At 36.5% G+C, this 24,476-nt stretch overlaps 2 protein-coding genes across 3 annotated transcripts; one reads left to right on the plus strand and one right to left on the minus strand.

Annotated features, from left to right (window-relative positions):
- Window positions 1–1,555: 1,555 nt before the first annotated feature.
- Window positions 1,556–12,988, plus strand: LOC122094394 (NEDD8-activating enzyme E1 regulatory subunit AXR1-like). The gene is made up of 15 exons (XM_042665182.1): window positions 1,556–1,711; window positions 2,610–2,782; window positions 2,873–3,036; window positions 3,577–3,687; window positions 4,377–4,456; window positions 4,573–4,723; window positions 4,811–4,904; window positions 7,501–7,589; window positions 8,832–8,905; window positions 9,010–9,172; window positions 11,063–11,148; window positions 12,010–12,093; window positions 12,187–12,367; window positions 12,442–12,561; window positions 12,650–12,988. The coding sequence occupies exons 1-14, from the start codon at window positions 1,674–1,676 to the stop codon at window positions 12,523–12,525; spliced, it is 1,572 nt and encodes a 523-aa protein (XP_042521116.1). The 5' UTR covers window positions 1,556–1,673; the 3' UTR covers window positions 12,526–12,561; window positions 12,650–12,988.
- Window positions 12,989–15,626: 2,638 nt separating this feature from the next.
- LOC122092856 (protein RRP6-like 3) lies at window positions 15,627–24,239 on the minus strand. Of its 2 annotated transcripts, none has more exons than XM_042663154.1 (6): window positions 23,963–24,239; window positions 23,826–23,864; window positions 20,417–20,922; window positions 19,837–20,335; window positions 17,467–18,128; window positions 15,627–16,049 (listed from the first exon to the last, which is right to left on the minus strand). In XM_042663154.1, the coding sequence occupies exons 1-6, from the start codon at window positions 24,086–24,088 to the stop codon at window positions 16,043–16,045; spliced, it is 1,839 nt and encodes a 612-aa protein (XP_042519088.1). In that variant the 5' UTR covers window positions 24,089–24,239; the 3' UTR covers window positions 15,627–16,042. The 2 variants fall into 2 exon arrangements, with proteins under 2 accessions (XP_042519088.1, XP_042519087.1); XM_042663153.1 differs by having other exon boundaries at window positions 15,627–16,019; window positions 23,963–24,233.
- Window positions 24,240–24,476: the final 237 nt, after the last annotated feature.

The following is a 24,476-nucleotide window of genomic DNA, read 5'->3' on the forward strand; positions in this document are numbered from 1 at the left end:
GTGATTAATATGACCAAGGAGTATATTAGCAAAATTTCCATATTAATCGTTGTTGACTCCTTGGCCATAAGGAATTTGGCTATTCTCTTTTCTTTGGCTGTGTGACATCTGTAATTTAGATATCTTGCGCTGGACACACATAAATAAATAGTATCGCTTTCGGGAAAAAATATGGTTTATTGAAAATTAAATCCATAATCCACAAGTGTTGAGTAAAATGATTACATCAAAGGCGGTTGAATATGTTGGTAAGAAATAAATCCTATAGGCTAAACTACAAAGAGGTGGTCGTCCCTACAATGGGAATCAAGAATTGAATCCGTTCCAATAACTCTAGAATCACAATCTCATTTTTTAAAACTAAGCGATTCTAGGGTTTATTGATATTAATCTAAAGGTGTCAATATATAACTAAAATCATTTATCGGAATTAAAACGACCAATTATAGTCGAATCAAATCATTAAAAAGAAAAAAAACCATAAGAATATGATCTGATTTTGATTTTATAGGTCATAATCTTTGTTCGATTCGTTTTAAAATCCTAAAACCGATGGTTAAGCATAACCTAGTGTTAAAGTGTTTTAAATTTTGTAGAGTTTGAATGTTTTAACTTTTGATGGGTATCTATGAGGGAAAAAAAAATAAAAAAATTAACCGATAGGGCAAAACGAGATAAGATTTTCATTTTCACACTCTTGATTTCGAGGATCATGGTTATCATATGTGTAGTCCATTACCTTCAAACACACTTTGCGTCAAGGAAACATGGTTGCTGATGCTCTTGCTACTCACAACTCTCGCTCTAGATCATCTTTGTTTTGGTCTTACCCCCCACCCTTTCTTTTTCCCCTTCTTGTGGCTGACTCTGCAGGCGTTGCCCACGTCTTGTAAATTTTTCTTCTAGTAATTAATGCTTTTTATTTATCAGAAAAAAAAAGAGTAATCTGTTACATAGATAGAAAGTATATTAAAATTAGCAAAAAAAAAGAGTATATTGTGTTACCTCTTTTTTAAAAGCTTATTGCATGTAGAATTCATATTAGTTGTAGAATTCACTTTAGCTATGATCTTCAAAGACAGATGTTGAAAGAATAACACATTACAACTTACAACATAGAGGTAAATTTCTATAGTTTTTTTTTTCCCCCTCTCTCTCTAATATATGATATATTGACCATTGTGATTCGAATAACAAAAATCAATTAGAAATCATTAAAATTGAAATTGAAAGAAAACGATTATGATTTCAACTTATTCATGTTTAGAAAATTGAAATTGAAAGAAAATGATTATGATTTCAACTTATTCATGTTTAGTGCCATTTTAGTTTCCCCGTATCAAAATATAAATTGAATTGAATAACCGAAACCACACCGGTTGACACTCCTACATGAATTAGCCATGTCAAATCGGCCAGAATCAGGATTGATCAAAGTCGATTCGGATCCGATCCGATATACGATTTCTTAAACCGTGGTTGTTCCGAAGAATCGCGATACGGTGAGACGAATACGTAAAATAGTTTGAAATTACCAGAATACCATTGTCCTCTACGTTTTCTTGCGTTGCCATCACGCAGACAAGAAGCTCAGGAGTGAATGGTTCTTCGACGTTGAGTCTCTGGTCAAGCTTTAGTATTTCTTCAACAATCTTATCACAGAGAATCGAAACATGGCGGAGCCGAAGACCAAATACGATCGACAGCTCAGGTACTTACTTTCCCGCCACATGTGTTTTTGAAAGAATAATATGCCCTAGACTGTTCCACTACTCCATCTCCATCTTAATCTTGCTCTAGCGGTAGAATTGTTACTTGATTTCAAGCTTCGAGCAATACAATATCTTTTCTGTTTGATAGTAACGGGTCATTTTCCAGTGGCTTTATAGCAGTTTATCTGTTCGAATTTAGTTCGAAGTTGACAATTATGTTCACTGCTCAAGTTGCGGGATCACATTCCTTTTCTCCATTTCTATTTTGTTTGCTTCCGTTTGCGATTGGGATCAGGTATTGCTGCAAGTGGTAATCGATTTGTGGATTCTGAAGCCCTTGAATTGGTCTCCAGAAGGCAAATGCATATGACTCGTATGAACTCAGGGGACCGATTGCGGTTGTTATTAATTAGAGTGAACACTGCTTTGAGATGTTGGATATAGGAATATAGTGAAATTGGGAAATCGACATGACTGCATGTGCTATGGTATAATAATGTAGAACAGTAGGTTTTAATGTGGCTATTAGAATGTGATACGTCAGTTGCATCGTATGTAATATTAGACAGACGATATTGACGATGATGAGGAGCTGAAACTTTTCCCCTTCGTTGCCTTGCATTGCCAGATGTGGGTCTTCCAAGGAAATGTTTTGCCTTATTATCTCAAATTGGGGACAAACACAAAGGATTATGCACCAAATGATGTTTGGGTTTATAGAAGTAAAATCTTGTCCTTTCATGTTGAATCTTTTTTCAATGTTTTGCCAATTCCTCTGTATCGAGAAGGTGTCTCCTCCTATTTGATTTTTTGCCTACCTTCTTTCATCTCTATCAGAAGTCCAGTATTTGGTCCATTCAGAAATAACTCTATCATCCTTTCAAACTGCAATTGCAGGATTTGGGGAGAACAAGGACAAGCAGCATTGGAGAATGCCAGCATCTGCTTACTTAATTGTGGTCCTACGGGATCCGAAACACTAAAAAATCTTGTTCTTGGTGGAATTGGAAGTATCACTGTTATTGATGGATCTAAAGTTGAAGCAAGTGACCTTGGAAACAACTTTATGGGTATAATTTGACCCCATTCTATTATATGTTGCTAATAACTATATAGTAACCATTCTCTATCTGTACTTATATGATTCTTGATGCTGACAGTGGATGAATCAACCATTGGGCAATCAAGAGCCAAATGTGTATGTGCCTTTTTGCAGGAGCTGAATGATTCTGTGAAGGCCAAATTCGTAGAGGAGTCCCCAGAGGCATTAATTGAGACGAACCCATCTTTTTTTTCTCAATTTACTTTGGTTGTTGCAACTCAGGTACATAATCATGGTGTTAATTATCATTTGACAATTCTCATAAATTCTTCTGCTTAATCCTTACCTAAAGAATTTTGACTTCTTATTGGTAAAGATAGCTCCTGCATCTCCACTGGGTTTGGTCTTTTCATGGGCCTATGGTAGTGAGGCTATATTCTTAATAATTTTCTGAGTTTGATTTTGTTCGTCTTCTTCTCCAATTTTAGGTTTTGGGGGTCTATAATTTGCAAGGGCTGTTTATTTATGTGTACACTTCAAATCTTATTTAATGAGGTGAATAGAGTCCTTGAATTCCTTGGATGTGGGTTGAAGAGGACACATTGTGATATTAAGTTTCCTCCCTGAGCATGGTTTTTTTTTTTTTTTTTTGAATCTTCTGATTATGTATAAAATAGCCTCCTTACATTTCTATCACAGTTGACCTCCCTTTGTATCTTCGCTGATGAGTTTTTGTTTGAAAAATTCCTGTAACCTTATTTGTTATTTTTATTTTGTTTGATGGAAATATCTTTGATGGAATTCCTCTTACTGCATTGTCAGCTGGTGGAAACTTCAATGCTGAAATTGGATAGGATCTGTAGGCAGGCAAATGTTATGTTGATATTTGCACGGTCATATGGCCTAACTGGGCTTGTTCGGATTAGTTTGAAGGTAATGTGATATAAGTGTTATAGTTTGGCATATTTCACTATTATTGCGTTTCTGAAGGGGTAAATCTGTATGCTGGATTACAAGTGAAATAGTAACTCTAGGACAAATGAGTCCTACCCAGGAGCTCTCCTGCGTTGGATTCGATGGTTCGCCATTATCTGCACTTTAATTTCTTCCACTTTTGGAAGGCCCAAAGGTGCGATGAGTTTGATGTTTGTAATTATCTCCTATTCTTGCATTAGGTGTTGTGCAGATGATAATTACTTTATTAATTACTACGATTTGTTCCTTAAATTAGGACTATAAGCAACCTGAGTTATACTGAGCTTGGCTTGAGCTTGTAACTCTTTTAGTCTGGGCTCAGGCTAGGTCTGAACCTTCTTGCTTAAGTCCAGCAAACATTTTGTGCTGATTTAGGCAAAAAGTCCGGAAGCCTCATATGCCAAAGCTTGTAGCCAAAACTCATGAGAAATAAGCAAATATATTAGTGATTTAAAAACGTAGTGCCAAACATATGAGCTGAGCTTTTAAAAGCCAACTGCAACTCAGTTCATGAGGCTAAAAGAAAGCTGTCAAGACAAACTAGCTTAGCTCCTTTATAAACTTAGGCCGATAATAAATTTAGAGTTGGAAGTCTTTTCAACCAATATGCATAAGTGGGCATCAATTTTTGGAGTTGTAAATGGCAGGAACACAATGTGATTGAGTCAAAACCAGATCATTTTCTGGATGATCTCCGACTGAACCATCCCTGGCCTGAGTTGAAGAGGTACAATCTTTTGTGTTGATTTACTTTAATAACAACGTTAATTATTGTGGCTTTCTCTCAACCATGAGTATTGATTCAGTTTTCGAGTTTTTGATTGTATTATAACCCTACCACAGGTTTGCCGAAACCATCGACTTAAACGTGACAGATCCTGTGGTCCATAAGCATATACCATATGTTGTCATTCTTGTTAAGATGGCAGAGGAGTGGGCCTCTAAACATGGTGGCTGCCTTCCATCAAACAGGGAAGAAAAAAAAGAGTTCAAGGTTCACATACTTTCTTACCGCTTGGCCTTTGTCTCATCCTCTTTGTATTGTTCTAATTATTTATTCTGCTTGAGCTGAATATTGCAGGATCTTCTGAAAGCCAGGATGATTGCTTTAGATGAAGATAATTACAAAGAAGCTATTGAGGCTGCATTCAAAGTCTCGACTCCTCGAGGATTCAGTGAGTATATGATTATCAACGAGCTTTGGAAACTTCTGCAGGAACTTTTAAGTTAATCAGTGATCATGATGGGCTGCATCTACATGGTTATTTATATAGCAATGGATATATCTATGCTTAATGACATCATATATACAATAAGTGCTCTAGTCCAAAAATCAATTGAGACTTGAAAGATGTGGTTCTGAACATCTTTTATTTTATTTTTTGGGTGAGGGGTGTTATATCGGTGCATTCATTGCCTTGCGGACAAGAAAACATGGATTTATAGTCGGAAGTTCCTACAGCTATGTGATATAAATGGAGAATGAGGATTTTTATTCCTTCTCCTTTTAAGAATTTGGATGCCTTTTAGTATTCAGGTGATAATCAGATATGAATTTGGATATTAATATATCTGATCTGTTTTTAATTTAATATTATGTATAAATGCATTTTTATTTAAGATGCATAATATTTTTGGGAGATGAAGAACAATGAAATATAATTTTTGTTGTTGTTAATATTCGTATATTCTAAGATTAAATCAGAAAGTCATTGGATTCAAAATTTTTATACTTATATAAAATATCCATTGGATGCTGACCGCATTTAGTTGGGATAAGGTTCAGTTGTTGCATTTAAAATATCCATTGGATATTGGATCAAATTTGGAAGTGTTTATGCTTACCTAATTTGAATTTTCTAATAAGTGATGCATCAACTCCGTTTACATCCCTGGGTATGTCTGTTTGCATAAGTTTTTCATGTCAATATCATGCACAGTAATCATCATCATAAAAATTCATAGTGTAAATTCTGTCAATGATGATCATCATTCATGCTTCTTGAAAGGTCTAAAAGTCAGAAGATGATGAAATAATCTGAATCGGGCAATGTGCTTTATAAGGGTAACGAAGAGACAATTTGTGTATAATGTATGGCCAAAAAAAAGGTGTTGAGTCATGAGTGGAATCTGTTGAGAGGAGAGATTTGGAAATAAATGTGATTGTGACCTCAAAGCATTTTCTTTTTTTTTAAACCGCTGTTCTGAGAATTATCAATTACTAGTTACAAGTTCCAGCCATAGTTGTCAAGTTGTTGCCTTACAACAAGGCGTGCCTTGATTTGCCTTGTGTTTCAAGGCTTCCATGCCTAGATGATGAAGAAAATATACCTGAAATATTGAAAACATGCATTGGAATATAGAAAATCTACCTGTAAAATATTGTGGTCACCTTGGATCCCTTGGTCTCACCTTCGCGTGATGACACCTATGGTTCCAGCATCATCAAGAGGGTTTAGTGTAGGATTTTTCAACTGTGATGGGAAAGTCTAAAGCATCAAAGGCACACAATGATGCAGATACGCACCCGTGGAGCGATCCATACCCATATGGATATCCTGACAAAGATAAACCGGATCATATTTGATCATTTGATCTAGTAGGATTTTAGTAGTAGATTTTTTTAGGAGGATAACATCTTTAGTTTATTTTATTCTGTTTATTTTTGGGAAGTTGTATACGTAGGACATAGTTAGAGTTGGTTTGGGATTTCTTTTTTCCTTTTGAGTTAGTTTCCTCTTCGGATTTCTTTCCATGTTAGAGTTTTTTAATTTCCTATTTATATGCTTGTAACCGATTGAGAAAGATAGACTGAAGAATAAAGTTATGAGTTGATATTGTAGTGTGTGCCTGTGGGCTGAGTGTGTGCGATTCCCCTCTCCTCCCTCGCCCCTCTTCTTTGTGCGACTCCTCTCCCTCCCCTGCAACTCTGAGTTTTCTCAAGGGTTGCTTCCCTTTCCCTACCGGCCCTCCATCACACAAGTTGCACTTGTTGATGTAAGATTGCCTACGATTTCAGATTTCTAGGGCTGAACTGCAAGGAAAAGAGGTAAGTAAAAAAGGTAGGGAAGATTGTAGTTGAAACTTTACAGAAATAGGAGAAGTTAAACAAGATATAAGAAACAAGGTACTGTTATGGGATGTGAACATTACTAGTTAGCAGTAGCTTCAAGAAAGAAGAAGACAATTTTCATTCTGTCAGTTTAGTTCATAATTTTTTTTTTTTTTTTCTTTTAAAGATTCTTGTGTAAGACAAATATAAACTCATCTATTTTTTTTAGGAATTCTAAGTTCTAACTTGGCTCTCTTCCTTAAAGGAAAAGAGAACTTTTAAAATTAGAAACTCCTAAAATGATTCATCTGTAAATATCAAGGTCCCCAAGACTTAAAAAGATCAATAAATTTGTATTCCCCCCTAATTCCTAATAACTATTATTCAGACCCTATATTTTGTCATGTCATTAGTAAACTCATTAAATGAAAAGCCCATCCCATATAAATCAAAACAGTCATTGTTTTCTTTTCTCCGGAGATCTATATCTCTCTCTTTTCTGTTTCAGATACTTCAGGAGCTAAAACTATCATGTGTTTGTTCTCCTTAGACAAGTCTCGTAAATTTAAGCCAATTCTAGCAATGAACTGAATATTTTTCTGTTGGCATGATTCCCTTTCTTGGTACAGAATTGTTTCTGTGATGCTTGGGTGATGACATGTGAACTATGCCCACATGCCAGACCAGTATTTAAGAAATCTTAATTATTTGCATTCCAGGTTCAAATCTCCGCCAAATAATAGATGATACTGCTGCTGAAGTAGATTCCACTTCATCAGATTTTTGGGTGATGGTGGCAGCTTTAAAGGTGGGTGAATTCTGTAGCTAATGAGCAAACAAAAATCCACATGGAACAATAGAGCTGACTATACCATATATAACCGTTTCCTTATGGTTACATTTAGTTTTCATGATTTTGTCTAATATGATTGTTTCAGACTGGTTTTTTTAGAACTGGTCATAAATTTGATAACAAGCCCTGGGAATCAGAAACATATATTCCGCAATTTCCTGTATGAGGATGTATGGAGAATTCCAGAAACTTTGGATTGGATGGGATGTTTTCCACTTTATATTCTCTATAAGCATATTTTCTTATTTTTTTATTCTTTATTTGTTTGCTTCCCTTTCTACCTTTCAGGGATGCCCTTTTCTATTTGATGAAAGCTATTATTCTGGCAATTGAGCAGAAGCTATCCATTTCCTGTAATTATGGTATCTTGTCTATTTAGATATATTTACCATCTATTCCTTTTCTATTGGCTAACATCCATCATTTGCATCTAATGTGGTTTATGGAATTGCTGTCATAACAGTGTTGTAATGGTGTTAGACCTAGGGTACCTTTTGTACTGTTTTTGCATTGATTTCTCTATGACCATACTTTTATCTTAGTTTTAAAAACCGGATAGCCAAACCTGGTTAGGCCAGAACAGCCCTCTATTTTACTCAGCCTTGATTAGACAGTGCCCCATATTTTTGCAAGTTACTACTTTATTTATTTATTTATTTTTCCTTTTGATGGATTAATGGTTGTAGAAGAATGCATGATATAATAAGAGGCCTGGATATTACCAGCACATCAATCTACAACCAATCAAATTATAACTTCACAAATTTAAAGTTCCATAGACAATTTGGAATGATTATTGCAATATAAACAAACCTAACCCTGTTTTACAAACTTCAGACACCATAGTTTAGTTTAGTTTAGTTTAGTGTTTTTTTTTTTTTGTGTGGGTGGGTGGGTGGGGTGGGGTGGGGTGGGGTGGTGATGTTAAATTGTCTATGCTAAAATATCAAACTTTTGTAATAAAACATTGAATGCTTTACCTGATGCAATGTTTTGTTTTTTTTTTTGGAAAATGATGCTTGAACTATTTATTATAATGCCAAATTATGGTTAACATTTTTGTTGTCTTGGACTTTAATGGTTTAAATCAATTCTGACCATGTAAATGATTGGAGGAGACTGAAAAAATTACTGGTACTATTTCCTCTGTGTTATATTTGAGAAATGATCTAATCCAGGACTTTCTTCGTACTGCAGGAATTCATTGCAAATGAAGGCGATGGGGAGGCACCTCTTGAGGGATCAATACCAGATATGACATCTTTAACAGAGTTAGTAATTGGATTTCCATATAGTGTCTCTCCAAATCACTTAGAGGGTTGCCGCTCTCTTTTCCTGTGATAGTAATACTTTGCATTAACTGTCCATCTTGCAGATATTATGTAAATTTGCAAAAAATCTACCAGGCTAAAGCTGAGGCAGACTTTCTTGCTATTGAGCAACGGGTGAGGAATATTTTAAAGAGAATCGGGAGAGATACAGATGTCATTTCAAAGACAATCATAAAAAGCTTCTGTAAAAATGCAAGAAAGCTCACAGTGAGTCCCGTGATCCATGAGAACTAGTCTCTAATTATTCGAGAATTAAATTGATAAAAAATGGAAGTTTGCTTGCTTTAATCGTTCACATATATTAGTATTCAAAACTAACTACGTGAATACTAACAGCAAAGATGTTGTTAGAACAGTCTCAGGTACATCTCCCTTGGAGGGGACATTTAATTTTTGGTATTTCCATGGCTCACACAGTTATGATTTAATATCTGAGGCACCAGGCCTCTCACTGGACTTTTCCTTTCTCAAGAATTATTTGCCTAAGATCGTATTTACTTATATTTACTTAGTTTTGTAACAGAGTATCTCTAGATATACCCATGGTTCAAGATCTCAGCGAGATCTCGCCAAATCTCACCGAAATCTCACCAGAATCTCGCCTCTCTCTCTCTCTCTCTCTCTCTCTCTTTACTTTTTTTAAAAAAAGAAACACTAAGGAGCAAGAATTTTGGTGTTTTTGCTTAAGGATCTCATTCATACACTCATTGAAGCTTAAAGAGTAGAGAATATTACCTCCTCATCCACATTTGGAGTTACTTTTCTTCTCAAGAACCATTTTAGATAAAAAATATCTTCTCAAACTCATTTTTTCATGGAAACATCATCAATACTTGTTGGTTTACATTATTTTTTTTAATATGTGATGCATATCACTGATCTATGGATTCATGGAGGGAAACAAATTATTTTGTTTTTAATTTTTCTGTTTAAATAAATGATGCATACTGACTTTATGTTGTTATGTAGCGTATCTTATGTCATTTGAAAATTTCAATGTATGTTAATGTGACTCATCAATCATCAATGTTAATTGTTAATCAATCAAGTAATTATCTATGATGTCTTTTAAATTCTTATGATTATGGTATATCATGTGTTGATTGTGGAATAGATCATACTAGCCTAGGGTCCGAAGAGTCGAAGACTACTTACATAGGGTACGAAGTCAAAGTACCATTTTAAGTTTGATTTTTTAAAAAAGCTGATGTTTCCATTGCGTTTAGAAGTCCTAAAATAGGGTAAATACCTAGTTTCAGGGACTATAAAGACCATATAGCCACCGAGACCAACCACTGAGTTGACCGTGAAAAAATACATGATCTTGGCAAGGATCTCGTCAGATCTCTCTTTTTTGGATCAGCGAGATGGGGGCTGAGAGCGAGATCTTAAACCTTGGATATACCAATGTGCATCATTAGTCCCCATTTTTGTCTGCCTTTTCTTTTTTTCTTTTAATTTGCTTTCATGGGGCTGGGGCTGAGGTGGGGCACCAACTCCCTAATCTAGATTAGAACAGCGTCTAGGTATTACCAAACATTAGTTAGAAAATGAAAGACGTGTTCCCATTGAAGTTCAACTTGAATTTCATCTGCTGTTCAACAATCTAGTATTGATATCCTAGCTCCTTCAACAAAGTTATATTTTCAACCTTATGCATATTAATGCATTTCTCTTTGTTTCATTTGCGTGTGTGGAATGAACTTGTTTTTCCTCCTTTAGGATAAAATCTATTGTGTCCTAACTCCTAACTAATGCGCCCAGCTGCATCTAGGAACCACATCTAGGCATTACGAAGCACCAGATAGAACACATTTCAATTAAAGCTGAAACTTGTGTCGTATCTGCTATTAAATTCATTGCAGTCTAGTTTTGATGTTGTAGCTCCAGTGAAAATTTTATGGGTTTCTGGCAAGTGGCAACAGATTACATGATATCCCTTTTATATGTGTATATGCATTTTTCTTTGAATCCCTTGCACGCATCAACTTACTTGTTCTGAATAAAATATTCAGAGAATAGTTTGGACAAAGTTGCATCCCCACATTTTTTTCAGTTTTACTTTCCCTAATTGAATGAGATTCACTACTTGTGCAGGTATGTAGATATCGCCTAATTGAGAATGAGTTTTATTCACCTATCCTACCAGAGTTACAAAAGTATTTGACAGATGAAGATTACAGGTGAACTGATGTTTGTAGTACTTGATGGTGCCTCGGTCTTTTGATGATTAATATGAAGATCCTTTGGTTGCTTTTACAATATGACACATAATGTTTGGGGGTGGGTCCCATGTGTGGAGAAAAAGGTTTTTCTGGATGAAGTACCTAGACTCATTTGTGTGGTGGTAACTTCTATATTAGTCACTTGGGAATGATCACACTGATCTAGCCTGTCTTTGTGTGAGGGATCAATTCTGCATGACTGCTAAGCTCATACTGCTTGCTGTCAGAAATAGACAGTTTTTGAGGTCTCTTTTCAGACTCAAATATGGGCTGCCTGTTATTGCCCATGCTGATTTGTATATACATGATTACTTCTGTGGTCCACCTTGAACCTTTCCTATACTTTATTTTCAGTTTTATGTATTTGTGGCTTGCTGTGGATGGGTTTTGTGATTATTCAGTAGACATCAGTGGACCTTTTGCTCTTTCATATATTTGTTTCTCTATCATATATTTGAATATGTATTTAAGCACTCACCTAGAGCACTCGGCAAAGAAAACAGATGCACTAACGCGCCTCAGCCAAAAGGATATTGTTTGCTCTTCTGGGAAACTTTCTATGATGACAGGGGCAAGATGCTATCCTTATTCTTTGAAATTTTAATGACATGGAAATCAGATGATGATCTGCAATATTCAGATTAAAAGCCATTTGTGGAGGTTGGATCCCTGATGGTCACTAGGTTGATAAACTTAATAACAGCTTAAGCAGTGCCACTTAATTTTTCTTTTCTTTTCTTTCCACAATTTTGTCTCTTTCACCGATTTTAATGGACATACCTTGTGGATAATAACCTCTGCCTTTGTTGCTTGTGGCAGCGTTGCTGTTGGGTTGTACATTCTGCTTCGAGCTGCTGATCGGTTTGCAACCAATTACAATAGGTTTCCTGGGATGTTTGATGGGTAACAATGAGCACCATACCAGCATACCAGTAAATTAAATATTATGCTTTGGAGCAAGTGCTAAAAATTTCATTACTCAATTGGTCTATGCAGAGAAATTGATGAGGACATATCTCGTTTGAAGACTATTGCTGTTGGCATACTAGGTGACTTGGGTTGCAATGGATCAACCTTGACAGAGGACCTAATCAATGAGATGTGTCGATTTGGTGCTGCAGAGCTTCATGCAGTCGCTGCCTTCATAGGGGGAATTGCATCACAGGAGGCTATTAAGGTTTTTTTCGTCTCATAATATGCATTCACTCTTACGCTTTGTGGCTGATATGATATATTTTCTGTTCTCTGCAGCTCATCACAAAACAATTCGTGCCAATGTCCGGGACTTTCATATTTAATGGGATTGATCACAAGTCTCAATTGCTGTTCTTGTAGTTTATGAGATGGGAATAATTGCCTCAAAAGTAACTGGTATGTCCTGATCTTCCTGGAAGAAGTAGACTTTTTGGTGAAAGTGAGAATGCTTAACTTTCTGGTTTACTTTATGAATTCTTCCCAGGGCTTATTATCATTTACGTGCTGGATTTGCACACTGTTATGATGTGTTGTCCGCACCTTTTCTCTGGTAAACATGGATTTTGTGATTCTGCGTTCAAACTTTTGGTGGTGGAGTCTTTAGAGTCGGCCTCAGCTTTCGAATTATGTATGAAGCATGGCTATGTCAGACTTGTCATCTTTGATTTGGAAGAAATGCATTGGTTGAAGAAAAATTTGAAAACAAGAAGAGGGGAGGAGCAGGATAGCAAAATTAAATGGATTAGAAAGTAATTTTCCTGGATCTATCATGGTTGTTTTGAAGAAATCAATGAAGAACTGAAGTGGATTTTTCTATTTTCCACCGAAGATGTTGCATTAGATATTTAATCATCTTTTGAGCCCCCCCGCCCCCTCTCTTTTTCCATGGTTTTCAGTTAGATATTTTACATCTAAATATGAGATTTTTTTTTTTTTTGGGAAAATCACAATGTTCAGGCCTTGACGAGAGCTATGACCAAAAGATGGAAAAAGGAAACACCCATGAATCTACCTCCATTACTACTTTCCCTTTATAGGGCAAATGTCTGAAATGCCCTTTCTCTCATTATTACACTCATTTCCACTGCCATTGTGACTCGAGATGAAGGAATATGTCCTTCATCCATGGTGAATAACTGCCTCCAGTATTTTAGAAGCTGAACATGTTGATCAATGGGCCAAACAGTGGGTGAACTCCTTAAGTTTTTACACCTAAAAAGAAATTTAACGAACGGTTTCTCATTAAAAGAAACTGCCAGTGTGGTTACTTAAAGCTTCCGTTGTCTGTGGATGCTCTTTTGGGCTCGGCATCTCTCTCTCGATAAGAAAACAGTCGCTCTGGATGCTTGTTTTTGCTTGCAGATCAATATGACCCTGATCCGTGGATTAGAAATCCACTTTCTTTTTTTCATTTAGTAGATGCTAAATTTATAGATCAGAGACATACGAGATTGTTTTCATACGTGAACCTGATCCGAATTCCTTGTTCTGTAGATATTGTAATCATGCAATGTTTTGGTGACCTCATGTGTCTTAGGTTACCGGTTCATGTTTTTTTTTTTTTTTTTTTTTTTTTTTGCCAAGTAGTAGAAGAGGTCGCATTTCAAAGCAAAAAACATTAGCATCTCAAACTGACCATCTTACGACTGGCATTGGAAAAGTTCGTTTTTCTTTCTCATTTAACATTTTATCTTTTTGGGGCCGGACAACTTTGTTGAGCATACATTACAAGCTCCATACTGCAAGTGTGGTGGAGTAGCTAGGGAGCATATCTTATACAAAGAGAGTGCATTTTGATGTATGAAGAAGGCAGAACTTGATCTCAGGTCTTGGTTACAAGCAGCCTAAGACTAAAGCACAGCCTTCATTTCACTTCACTGAGAAATTTTATTATTCACTTTTAATCAACTAGAAAATTTCTCACTTCTTATCAAGTAGATGGCAGACCTCAGTGCAACAGTAAAATTGCTCTATTGGGACTTGGTGGTTGTGGGTTTAAGTTGGAAAACAGCCTCCTTATAAAATGAGATAAGGCTTTATTTCACTTCACTGAGAGATTTTATTCTTCAGTTCTAATCAAGTAGAAAATTTCTCACACTTCTAATCAAGCAAAGGGCAGACCCCAGTGCAACTGTGAGGTTGCTCTGTTCACCGAGATCCAAAGAGTTCCTTTTGGTCAGGCAACCAAAGAAAGCCATGGAAACGAAATTCTAAAACTTAAAGGGCTGTTTGATTTTGTTTCCAAAAATATGTTTTTCTATTTTTCTGTGCTCAAAAACGAAAAAATACCCCCAAAACTGTTTGACTTTTCTCTTTTGTTTCACTTATTTTTCGAAATAGAAATAAAAATTTATGCTCATTTCCATCTAAAATCAAGAATGGAGAAAAGTCAGACTTATTTTTTTGTTTCTACAAACAAGTTGGATGGACAAAAATTATAAAAAACCCAGTACTTCACTACCTAACCCATCCCAACTCATTGTTGAAACTTCTCACTATCCAGAAGTGGTGATTCCAAACTGATTGTGCAAAGATCACAATTCTAGATTGCCTTCATCCTTCTGAAGCTCATCTCCACGAAGCATGCCTGCAACTCCAACGTCGTGCCTTCACTCATGTCTTGAACCCAACTACACTATTGAAAAACGTTTTGAAAAACAGAAAAATCAAATACCTTCTTGCAATTCCAAAAATCATTTCTTGGCAAAAAAAGGGAAAAAACAACTGTTTCTATACCTAGAAACAACAGAGATAATCAACCAGGCCCTAAGATTCAAACTCACAATGCTGCTGAGTGCCAAGCCTAATGCTGTCGGATTAGATTGTGTTCCCAACAGGAGATAATCCCATAGACCCAGTTCGGTTAGAAGTGAAATAAAGTGGAGTAGAAAATATAAGCGTCTGGTTAAAAAATTAATCAGCAAGAAAACCGAGGATATGTGATATTCATGACCTGGCTTTTGCCCTTCCCTGGCCAGAAATAAATTATACAAAGTAGCAACCAATGAATTGAGCTAACCATTCGAACAGTAGACATTATTCCCAATTCAATGCCCCGATTAGGAATTGGCAGGTCAGGTCAAAATGAAATACTGTTTTTTACGCCACTCCTATTGGGTATGGTTCTGTACGAACCTTGACAAGTTAGGACCAGGTTTACTACGCCAAAACACCAAAAGGTAAACAAGCATAGTAAGCCTTCCAAATGAATTAGCTTCAAGATATGTTCAACCACTCCTAACCTGGGGCAATATATTTAGCTATAGGCCTACAGCTAAAAATTTACACCAATTTGAGTATCCTAACCATCTGATTCCTAAGCAAAATTTTCATTTTTCCATTCTTCATCCACCAGTACAGATCAATGCAACATTATACTCCTAAACAATTAAAATGATGGTCCTGAAATAGACTGCATTGACAAGGTTTAGGATATGCAGATCCTTTTTAAGGCTGCTATCTGCCAAAGAATGTAGTCTCCATTAAGAATGAAAAATTTCTCCTGCGCAAGCCTATCCACAAGGCAATAACTAGAGCAATTGAAATGGTGTTCCAAAGTGTTAATTGAGTAAAATGATTAATTTTATAACATGGAAACATGAAAATTAAAGAACTTAGGCAAAGTGTTCACTCTTGTACCTCAGTTCTAGAATGATCCAGAATTAGGATAACAAGAAACAGCCCACCTTCCAAATAATTTGTGTTAAAGCATAAGCAACTGCATGTATGGTCTGCTTTGTGTCCCATCTCCCTCGCTTGGAAGTTTGCTTTGACCATTTAATCCATCCTGAACTCTAGTTCAATCTTTTTTGGCAGGATTGTATACACTGTATTCACCAAAGTCCCGCCTACCGCTGGCAAAAATAGTGTTCCAATGTTAAACCCTTTGCAAAAAAGAACCAGGATTCAGTTACTAGACATAAAACAAAAGACAGGAGGGGAAGATGGGCCCAAAAAAAAAAAAAAAAAAAATCCATTGCAAAGACCTATGGAATTTAATTGCCATTCCTGTTAAGTGATACAATTATTAATTTTTATTATTTTAGTCACACTTTTTAAAAATTTATTCACTGACAGGATTATGCCACTGCAGTATTAAACACGGATAACAATATTAGTATATTGTTAAGAGAATTTGCAATGGTTCAGTTACATTGTATTCCCACCCCCTCCCCCACCCTGCCATTGAGAAATTTGAGGGCCATATGCAGCAAAATATAAGTGTTTATAATGTTTATATTTTTCAACCCTAGCCCAGTGAGAGCAGGGTGAGATGGGTTGAAGGCAAGACACACCCTTCAAAGTCATAACCAGGATCTAGTCATAATGCAAAGCGTCAGTGTGCTCCAGCACACAGATCATGACAGCTATGGCATTTTTCTTTGCAGAAACAAGAAACACACTAAATTCCTGAGAGCCACTACAGACGTGATGCCCAGAAAAATATGAACAAATGAGGACGAAATTGAAAATTCAAGATATTTCAAAAAATGTGGGCTTTCTAGAAAACTCATGAGACATTCAGAAGAGCAACAATAGAATTGCAATTAATGACAAACAGTCAAAGTGAAGAGATGCAAAAACTTATAAAGAAGCAAGGAGATTGACATTCAAAAAGAAAACAGAAAATGTAACAATACCGAATGCAAGCAAGGAATAAAAATTTTGAGATTGCAATTGAGACAAACCATATCACTAAGAAAAGATAAGCTTTCCAGACCAGAACAACCAGGTAAAAGTTAGTAACAAGGCAGAGGAATTCCCAAAGTGTGCATTCCATAGAAATATCATCATAATTTCCCATCATCTTAACATCCCATTCTCAAACCCCACCCCCACCCCCCCGCCCCCCACCACCCCCCCCCCAAAAAAAAAAAAAAAAGAAAAAAAAAAGGGGGGAAACATTTTCTTTTACAGTCCCATTTTGAATACAACTGAAGATGTAACAGCTTATAACTAGTGCCAATAAGACTACAGTTCCCAATGAGAAAAAATATGCTTTGCAAAAGAGGAATGTTAAAGGCAAAAGTTAGTAATAAGACTTAGGAACTACACAAATGTGCATTTCCTGGAAATATTCTCATGATCTCCCCATCTCACACCAACCCCCCCCCCCCCAAAAAAAAAAAAAAAAAAAAAAGTGTAAACCCTGACAGAAAAGTGTCAAACTTGGTGGTGGTTCTTGTTAAACTTCATTAGAAAATCAGATTTTTCGAGAAGTAATCAAACTCAAAAGCACAAAATTTTCTTTTTTACTTTCCAGTAGATTTGTATAGCCATTCTAGTTGCGAAAGAGAGTACCTGTGCTTAATGTCCCAACCGGCAGGTAAGAAACGGGGGTTAATGGCATCCACAAAGACTTGTCTCCACCTTTGGCAAAATTTCCGAATGCCGTCCTCCCCAAGCTCCTTTAATATATGATCAACCACTTGTGTCCCATGGGGACCATGTCCTAACACTGATAACTTTGGATTGTGCTTGGAAGGGGGAATTTCTATCGGTCTACCACAATCAACATTTCCATTTGATGACCTACTTTCATGATCACTAACAGTTTCCATATCGTTTTCACCCTCAAACATTCTCCTAGCATCATCCTCACCATCCCCAGTAGATGACCCCCTATTGACATTAAAATCAGAACACATGGGCATATTACTTGCACTAATATCCATTTCCTTCAGAAGATTTTCACCCCCTTGTGTGCTACAATCTGTCTTTCCCTGACTACATATATCATCAGAAATATCAACTCCTGACGGTTCCACCAAAACAGATGCACCGTTATCTTTGATATTATTCCCATGGGCCTCATTTGAAAGGATATTCCCTAATGAATGTTTGATGGACAATCCTCTTTTCTTTTCAAGTCTTCTTCTCTCATGAGGACTCATGCCATCCAACAGAGCTCTTTCTAAATCTTCCTCGGATATTTCCCTTCCTCCAAAGTATTTCATGACAATCTGCAAAGAAGAGAAAGAAGAACAAATCAAGTAATTCTCTACAGAGTTCAGCAACGTCCAGTTAAGTAAAAAGGATGAACTTGAATAATAAATAAAAAAAATAAAAAATAAAAAATACTAAACCAATTTTATCTGGTCCAACAACGAAATGTTTGAGCTGCTACTAGAAACCCAACTAGAGGAAAAACTAGATGTCACAAGCCTTTTTGGAATTTGTATTGTCACAATGTCACAGTCCTTTCTAATGGCAGCCTCGGTGGGCATGGGTAGGTCTATGTGATCATAGTTGTCACAGAATCTAGGCAACCCAAGGCATTGGAGGGGGCCTGGATGTCCAGGCGCCACCAACAAGGTGCATAGGTGACGCCTTGAGAACTATGTATGTGATAGTGGAGCTGATATTCATCTCACTGATCAAATTTCAGTTTGAAACAAGCACACGAACTCAGGAAGTACCACTGGATATATCCATAAAGGCAAAAGGAAAGTGCAAGCCAAGTAGCTAACCCACTAAATTAATCAAGATTAAATCCTCCCCCTCAATAAGGTATATGATTCAATAAATAAGGACTGCCAGAAGTGGATAAGAAATGTAGATTGCACTTGGTTCAGAACCACCCAACGGTGGTTCTCTACTCCCTCAAGACTTGCTTCTTATCTTTTCCATCACCCTTCATCTGTCTGCGAGCTGCAAGCGAGGCAGCCTATAGGTAGGAAAGAAAAGAAGAGAAGCCAGCAGATCCTTTTCTGCTTGACCGCTAACTCATGAGCAAAACTGCCTTTTGCCGCCCCTCATGCAGCATAAGCAGATCTTCTATTGGCATAGTCTGATATTCCAAAATTGGAAATATTTGACACAAAAATATAAGGTCACAAGACTCGCAACAGAAAAGGTAATTCTAAACTGAAAGCCCAAGAAGGGTAAAATCATTACTTAGTGAATTATAAAGCCATTTACCACCAGCAAATAGAATGCTTACCACGCATACAACCAAATCAGAAAATTATTACCATTCATTTTTTACAAACACAAGGATCTATGCAAGGATCAGCTTGGATCCATTTCATTGATTAAAGGCCCTTTTATAGGGTTGGGATTACAGTACATGAAACATTGGATCCCAAACATGTGGGCCATAATACACGCTACACGAGGAGATAACACTCATACTGACTCATAATACATATTTTTTTTTCCTACAAAAAAAAATGCTGTTTTTTAAAATATAGACTAATTAGCTGGCATATTGAAATAAGGATTATTATTCACCAAACACAAAAGTAGATCATTACCATTTTTTTTGTATCTGACTCACTCCGCTGCAACTTTTGAGGACAATCCCTCTCCCTAGGGTATGGCGAGGTTACAAATCGGGGAGGCACTTTGAAACTAGCTACCTATTGCGTTGAAGCTTCAAGTAACAAGGGGAGAGTCAACTAAACATTGTTGAATGATCTAAGAAGGGTCAGCCAAATGCTCACTCAGTTTGGTACTTGAGTCAAACTTTTATTTCAGAGAATTCCTTGATTGGATTCACTAACGTGGGAGTGCTGAATCTGCTGACTACACCATATGTACCATGATCTCTATTTATTTTTTAATTACAAGAAGCAATTACTATCCATAATATTCAGCTATAAATCTTGCTAAGGAAAAAACGGACAATGTATAACTTGGATAAATCACACAACATATACGTTTTTTTACCAGTTTCAGCTCTTCACGGCGTTTGGATGGCATTCTTGGTCCATGGCGAAGAAGAGCCATAGTTGCAATTCGTAACTGCAAAGGAGACACACCTGCTTCCTCAAGGTTCTCCACAATTCCAGATGTCCCTGTAATAGCTTGAGTTTGCCCTGAATCAGCCACTTTTCTAACGAAAAGTGGAATTCCAAATTCTGCAGCTATTTGTCTCTTATATTTCTCAGCAGCAGAATGCGCAACTTCATGACAGTCCACACAAAGAAGGACGATGTCATGAGAACGGTGACTTTTCAAATGCTCAGGAAAGTGTATTCTATAACATGAGGGTATTATTCGGTAGCGTAAATAATGATTCCTTTCACCACAACCAACACATATATTCTTTTTACTTTGGATATAAAAATCATTGCCTTCATCTTCTGGACGACCTTTGGGTTCAAACAGAAGCATTATAGCTGGGGGATCATTATCAATGAGTTTTGCCAGATCCCGTCGAAGATACCTGCATTCAGTACATAATAAGTGCATATAGGAGAGCAAATGACTATATAAAATAAACAAGAAAGGAGACGGTGGACACTACCACTCAAGCTTTCTGCGATCACAATAACAAAGCAACCGACCGTCACTTGCATGAATCCTACAGTTATGATAAACTGGAGCTTTGCATGAGAATTTTTGTACAAATAGATCTCGTGAAGCCTTCCGACCAACCTGTTTCATTGTTTTACCTCCATCTTGTTTGAGAAATATTAGATTTGCTGTTTTCAAGCTGGACACCGATAATAGGGCATAGTTATAAACAGAAAGTGGACAACTTGCATTTTGTCCTAGATGATTTTGAAGAATTCTGACAAAATAATCATCTAGGTTGCCCGTTTTCTCCTGGAGGAGGTAATCAAAGTCCTCCAGATGACTGCAAATAACAGGAGATGGAGATGGGAGGGAAGAACTAATAGTATCCAAATTCATATCAGCGTTATGTATGGTGTCATATATTTCTGTTGGAGTCTTGGGAACTTTATGTGCAAGAGCAACAATGGCTTGATCTGATAATACATATCTCAAGCTTTCATCATGAATACGAGCCTGAAATGAAGTATATGAAGCACACAAAAAGCTTAATAAATTTCTGTGAAATTTGCAGCATTTCCCCATGACAAGGAAAACAGGACGTGGAATATCTGACAACAAAGCAGAATGAATATCTGGAAACAAGTATACACTTTTTTGTTCTGGGAATACCAACAAGTATGTGAACTTCGCCTAAACGACAATGACATATTTGACAAAAACAATACTGTTACAAGACCTCCAATGGGTCATTACATAAAATCAGCAACAAGAAAACAAAAAACTGTTGAAAGGAGAAACCAAGAAATATCTAAAATTTTGCCAATATCACATTAACATCAACAGCAATGTATTATTTAAAATTTTAGAGCCACCTATTGGTGCATAAATCTTGAGAATCTTCAGTTTCTGATAGCCTCCAATTTATTCTTGAGCATTAATGCATTATCCTGCCATCAACTCCAAGCCTTTATTTTCTGTTTCTGCTACGTCCTCTATCTAGCCAAATTCCTAAGTTTTTCTTATCCTAGGAGGCTACAAACATGAAAATCATGATATCCAAAAGAAGCAGTTGGGAGAGACCAATAATAATAGACCTATTTTCTCTCCTGCTTTGAAAAAAATAAGCAGCTTAATAAAATTACTTACTAAACGAGGAATCCTAAATTGCACAAACTAAAACATCCTTGCAATTTGGTAGGAAGTCAAAAGCTGAAAAACCATCAGTCCTCTTGACGGCTTTGACCAATTGATACTTGTGTTTGCTTCAGTCCTATATATCTTCAACTAACTAAGAATCGGGTCCATTATCATGTATCCAACAGAGAAATTAATACATGATTTTCAGAAATAGTTCCAACAAGCAAATATAATTGTTGATATTTTGCATTTTCTATTAACTTTTCTTTATAGCTAACATGTAAGAATGTAATACTCAAATTTTGGTGCTTTCCTATCTCACTGTTTAATTACTGGATACGCGATAAGAGAACAAGGTACTGGACCATCGTGGCCTGGAGAAGACTGAAGTTTGTTATAGTGCTGGATTTAAGTCTTTAAGGAGGCCCAAAAACCTGATAATGATTGAAATATCTAATAGTCAAGGTGCCCAAAATGCTAGACCAATAAATATCAAGTTTCTTCACGAGGATTAAGAGTAATCAAACATGATAGCTAGAGGTGGCAAAACATACCATGCCCACTTTTAGGAGCTACAAACCACAATCCGCACAAAGCAAAGATCTAAGCACTCCCAGGAGAAGATTTGGTTTATCACTTTATCTTCCAAATTAGTAAGGGTAATGGAAAGACAAATGAATCATACACTACAAGTCCATTTCTTGTAACTAAAATAAGACCATGATACAAAGACAACAATTCCTAGCTTACTTGTGTATAGAAAATACATTTGTAAAATTTTTTGCACAGGAGACGACATAGGCACAAAATTTGTTCCAAAAACTTACGCAAGTGGGTATTATTTATTGATGGGATCATTACAACTCATAATGAAAAAGCATCTAACTTAAGATCATGATGCACCCATATTTAGTATGTTCTTTTCTTAATATGAATGTGTAAAAACATATAATTCCAGCCATATGCTAGGCACCCAAATCGATTTACCTAACAACCCATTAATTCTCATTCAATTCATCTAAAAATCACTGCATTACAATGCCATATAGCTACATATTTGTAACTAATGACTCCCTAACTTACTGTTTCTAACAATGAAATTTTCAAGAACTTCCCTAAATTCCCCAGACTTGATGACTGAGTAAACAGAACAATAGAAACTCCTGGAAATTACTTGAACCAAAACATGGAAACTAAATATTAAACCAAATCTTCTAAAACCCTGCAGTAGAAAATGCAAAATAATAAATCCTGCATAGATTCACTAACCCCACAATATGGGTTTGTTAAGTAGGCCCATTTACAATAAAGTGCATTATTTAAAAGCCCGACACCCACATGACCCATTGGCCACACAAATTAAGCTTATTAAGGTCCTCCCAATCGAATCAGGTTGCCTGCATCAAGTAATTACCAGGACAAGAAGTGGTCCTTCAAGGCTCATTTGTCCCATCTGGAGTTCTAGGTTGATTCTCTCTTCTAGGAATCTCTCATTCTGTTGGAGGCAAGTTATAGTTCAATGTCTGTAATCTTTGCCAAGGGTAGAGAGAAGAGAGAAAATATGTATACTGGGTTGTTATGCAGCCTTTAGCTTTGATTGTCAGCCTCTATACATCTTCTTAGCACAATTCTTCCAATAACAAACAACAACATCCAAAACCTTATCCCAACTTAATTGGGTCGGCTACATGGAGACTCCAAGCAAGGACGAGTGCAAGGATCCATGCAAAAAGATTGATGGGTTATAGTTAATTATAATAAGTGCCGGCTGTCAACCAGACGCACCACTACAGATCAACCGCAAGCTACTATAATAAAATATTGACTGTCTACCTAATGTACCATATAGATCGATCAAGCAAAAGCGTCATACATGTGTTACGTCCACCACCAAGACAATCCATCACCCAACCCACTTTTATGAAAGGAGGAATGAGATAATAAATTCTTGACAGCCCCTCTAAGCACGAAAGTAACAACTCGAGCACACAACTCCGCATTGAAAACTATGTTTTCTTGATTAATGAGAACATCCTTGGCAAATGCTTTCGCAGTGGTTCGTCTTTTATAAATCTAAGAATTTCACCTCTGACTATGAAATATGAATGCCCCCGACTGTCCTTGTTAATCATTACTCCGAACCCAAAGGCCAACGCAATTGGACCAAAATCCTATGATGTTATCTTAGCACAGTTATCATTCATAAAAAAAACCATAAATAGATAGTTACGGAAAATCAACAATAAGGATATTCATTTTTTAGGTACACTGAAACTAACCATCAAATCTCTCCACAGGCATAATCGCCTCACAAGTTCCTGAAATGGAAGAAAAAGACCAAGATTAAATGGAGCATTTCATAGATAATATAATACCATGGGCAAAAGTCACAAAAAAGAACATAAAATGTGCATACCTTTGGTTCATGGCCTTTTGATGAAATACTTCCTTGAACAATGAAATGACGAGAAAATATTGACGATGCAGAAGAATCTCCCGGAAAAGGTTCAATCTCTTTTGCATAAAGTTGTAGGCAGACCATGTTTGAACGTCGGTTAGCCTCAAGAGCAAATTGAAATTTGTCACCGGTACAAGCTGAATGTTACAAGACATTGTTACTGATGGGGACATCAAGGTGTACAGTCGAAAGAAGAAGAAAACTCAACCAGATCCATCTTTGTGGTTGGAGGATTAAACAAGAAAGAAGAAGGAAAGAGAAGAAACAAGAAAGAAGAAGGAAAGTGAGGAGTCGAACCAGCCTTCCAGCGCTGGGTTCGACCCCCCCTTGTCCTCCCATTCAGCAGATCTTGTGGACCCCACCAAATCTTATTTGATTATAGTACTTTGCTTTAATTCTAGTGTTATTTGATTGTTTTACTGTTTTACATAATTAGGAAACTAGGACTTCTTTCTATCAGTCTATTAGGTAG

The sequence above is a fragment of the Macadamia integrifolia genome, chromosome 11, assembly GCF_013358625.1.
Source record: "Macadamia integrifolia cultivar HAES 741 chromosome 11, SCU_Mint_v3, whole genome shotgun sequence".
Lineage (NCBI taxonomy): Eukaryota > Viridiplantae > Streptophyta > Magnoliopsida > Proteales > Proteaceae > Macadamia > Macadamia integrifolia.